General features: G+C 30.8%; 1 protein-coding gene across 1 annotated transcript in view; it reads left to right on the top strand.

The window, feature by feature from the left end:
* The window catches only part of LOC107436176 (uncharacterized), a 54113-nt gene extending 51485 nt beyond the window's left edge, over positions 1–2628 (top strand). The window contains exons 4-5 of the mRNA XM_071185063.1: positions 598–697; positions 2186–2628. Coding sequence (XP_071041164.1) covers positions 598–697; positions 2186–2219 — 134 coding nt within the window. The 3' untranslated portion in view covers positions 2220–2628. The remainder of the gene's footprint in view (positions 1–597; positions 698–2185) is intronic.
* The last annotated feature ends 1169 nt before the right edge of the window (positions 2629–3797 follow it).

The following is a 3797-nucleotide window of genomic DNA, read 5'->3' as shown; positions in this document are numbered from 1 at the left end:
CGTTACAAATACTTGTACTTTTTCCCTAAAAAAGTAACGAAAGTACAAGTAAAAGTACTAAATTTAAAAAGTAACGAAGTACAAGTAAAAGTACGTACTTTTTACTTGTACCGGCGGTACAAGTAACGAAAGTAAAAGTACTGCCATATATGGACGTAAGAGTTGCAAAATTTATGAGCTTATAGCTGTTATGAACTTATAGCCGTTAAACTATTAAAAGTCAGTTTTTCAAAACTTGGTTCTATTTCAGCAGATAGGGTAATGAAAGTCAACTTTGGCAAAATAGCGTTTTTTAACATATTACTGCTTGCTTTATTTAGAAAAACTGGGCATCTAGGGCGCGCAGCGGCCCCTATCCCATGCATCATGAAATTAAGTACATTGAGGTAAAAATATTTTCAATTTAGCAAGATTGGACTTTTTTTATATTAACTTTTTATTAACTTTTATTATTTACTACCATATTTACTACCATTAATAATTTTATTATTTACTACCATATATACTACCATTAATAACTTTATTATTTACTACCATATTTACTACCATTAATAATTTTATTATTTTTATCATTATTCACTACCATTAAATTTTCAGCCCTCCCTCAGATGGCCCCATGGAAAATTGTTGTAATCGTCATTTCAGTCATTATTTTATTGATTTTCTTAGTTATAGCAACACTTCTAATCAAGAAGCCGTAAGTATATCAGGAAACTTGATCTATTTGTGCAAAATACAATCAATCTGATCAATGTTTAACTATTGTCTGTAAATCGAATTGTATTATCTGTAAATCGAGTGTTTTATCTATTTATACATAATAATTATTTTACTGATCACCTGAGTGTAAGTATTAAATATCAAGACATTACACTCATTGAATTCAGAAAAAATGAACAGTTAAAATTATTTTAATGTAGTAAAAGCTTGATAAGACGAGTATCACATACTTCCGCAAAATAGAGAAATTTCCAAGTCTCCGTTATAATACTAACATTAAAGATATAAAAATCGGTTGCGTATAACGAGTTAAATTATGAACCTATTATGCCAAAATTGTTTTTAGGAAAATGCATATGTTGGCTGTTTTACATGGTTTTTCGGAAAAGTTTCGCCAAGGAGAATAAAAGAGCCACAGTTTAAGTGTCTTACTCTTGAAGCAAAGCTATAATTTTAAAGAATGCCATCTTGTGTGAAGAATTATCTGGTGGATGGCTGGTCGACACGAATTTCGCACACGGCTCGCACCGACCACAGTGCTGACGTAAAAATTCTCACTTGTAAACAGATTATAAGTTAGAGCCTCCATGCCGCAAGGCTTTCCGTTAGTGGGTTTCGTCATTTTTTCTTAATGGGACGCAAATGCGGGCTAGTTCCATCAAAAAGAAACCATGTGAAAGTCCAGCAAATTTCTCCCACTATCTGATCCAGAAGTTCCTTTGTCTTCAGGATTAGATTCAAAATTACAAGGCTACGGAGTTGAACATTAGTTACAGTAAAGTTAAAAATTAGACCGGACGTTCGACAACGATTATAAATAAGTAAATAAATAAAAGAAAGAAAACGGCAGACAAGAAAGAAACGGCATATATATATATATATATATATATATATATATATCCTAGCTAAATATTACCAACAAACCGTAATAGTTGGCGCCTCCTTCAAAAGAGGAATAAGTAGAAAGCTTTTAAAATATGAAGTAAGTTCGCATTAAAAAAGAATTTTTACATTCTAAAAACAAAAATTTAGTCTTCTTAATTATCAGAAAATTTTAAGAATATTTCATTTTTGTCTAACTGAAATAAAATTGGAAAATTGATATTTANATATATATATGTCTACAAACCTATATGTTCTTTATAATTTTGTACATTCCTACGAAAAAGTTAATTTATAAATAAGTAAACTAAACGAAAAATATCATTTTGGAAACCAACTAAAGCTTTCGAAACAAAATTAATTTCAGATTTGAAAACTCCACACTAGAATTTAGTGAAATCAAATACTTCTATACATACTCCAAAAAATTTATTTTCCTGTAATGTATTTAGTATTATTTAGTACTGTTTTAGTATTATAATGATATTTAATATTATAATGTTATTTAGTATTATAATGATTATACCAGCAGTTATAATGATATTATTGATATTATTGATATAATGATATTATTTTATTGCAGAGATTGGGTAGAAAACTTCTTCCAAAGGAATTAACCATAAGTTCTATCAAGTATAAGGATTCGTTGTACCTCCTATGATGTCTCACTTTATATTGGTGTTTAGATCCATGACTGTTGTTGTTATCGAAGAAATAAAACAATTTTGGTTGCATTATAAAAATCAAATTCGAAATCTTCTTGCCATGCAAAGACATGTCATCTGGCTTACGAAGTCTACTTCTTTAGATCTTTGGAAGACAAAGTTCTCTCTTACGCTGTTCAGACTTACACAAAATGTAATGTTTTGTTTAGAATGTCAGAGAAATATCCTGCTATAAAGTTCCAGCACGTAATGGATACTTTAGATCTCCGGCTACTCTTGATTCAGGGTAATTTGATCCAATACAATCATTAAATAATGTAAAACAATCCAATAATAAAAAAGCAGCTTGATTTATAATACAGAGCGAGTCTTAATGATTTACCCAGTTTAAACAGACTTCATTTATGGAAGATAAGATATATACACTCTAAGAATGTTCACTCTGCACACGTCCCTACAGTAAACCATGTGTTCGATAAAATGTTTATACCAATGCCAGTCATTACAGCAGAGATGACCACCACTACATATAAATAATTACAATAAATATATAAAAGTATAATAATCCTTGCGCAAGCGAATTTCAACGGGATCAAAATATAAATATATTTTTCAGTCAAATTGTTTTTTGTTAATTGTATTACAACCACTCTGAAAATCCATTCTCGGAAAGAGTGAAAGTTGGCAGGTATGCAGATATTTCCTCAACAGCTACTTCAGTTTACTACTCTTAACTTATGGATACTTCTGAGGAGAGGAAATGACTATTACGATGATCCTCGATTCGGGAGTATACCATTCACAAGATTACCCTAGTTGTTCTTTAAGCCGCCAATTTCCTAATGCCTAACGCCAAAAGTCTTAGTTGCCCAAGGGCTTATTCGTCAGACGAAAAAGGCAGATGCCCGCTCCGCCGGCAGGAACTTCGCAGAAATCTTTATCAAGTCAAGTCAAGCCAAGGATAAAGTAGATATTGTTGAATAGTTTTAAAAATAATAAGTTAACTCCTCCCGAAAACCCAGTTATAACTGAAATGGTTTTGCTAACAGCCTTTCCTCTTTTCCGTCCTGCTTTTACCCCTGGTTGCGATGTGTTCTTGCTGTATTGTTTGCATCAGGGTTAAATAAATTTGTACGATTGTGAAGGGGGAAGTTTATGTATCCTCAATACTAGGATTGGGCGATATTAGAAATTATATATCGTGATATATCGTCAGTTTTGCATCGCGATATAGCGATGTATCGCTTAAATTTTCAAAAAAGATTCATTTACTTTAAGGCACAGAAAGTCAGATTTCTATCAAGACTTCATACGCATATTGATTTAAATCAATTTATAAATTTGAAAATATATATGTTTTGCTAAAGAAAGATATTAAATAAATTGACTAAGATGTACAAATCTTACTTAAAATATTTATTGAAAAAATGTGTGTAGATACAGAATGAAATATTTGCACTTCTTTATCGTTTATAAGGTATAAGCAGTCTTAATTTAAGTTAACCCCTAAAACACCCTTAATGAAAAAAA

Source organism: Parasteatoda tepidariorum, chromosome 9 (genome assembly GCF_043381705.1).
Source record: "Parasteatoda tepidariorum isolate YZ-2023 chromosome 9, CAS_Ptep_4.0, whole genome shotgun sequence".
In the NCBI taxonomy this organism is placed as follows: Eukaryota; Metazoa; Arthropoda; class Arachnida; order Araneae; family Theridiidae; genus Parasteatoda; species Parasteatoda tepidariorum.
The sequence above is the reverse complement of the archived record's forward strand: the minus strand, read 5'-3'. Positions and strand labels throughout refer to the sequence as shown.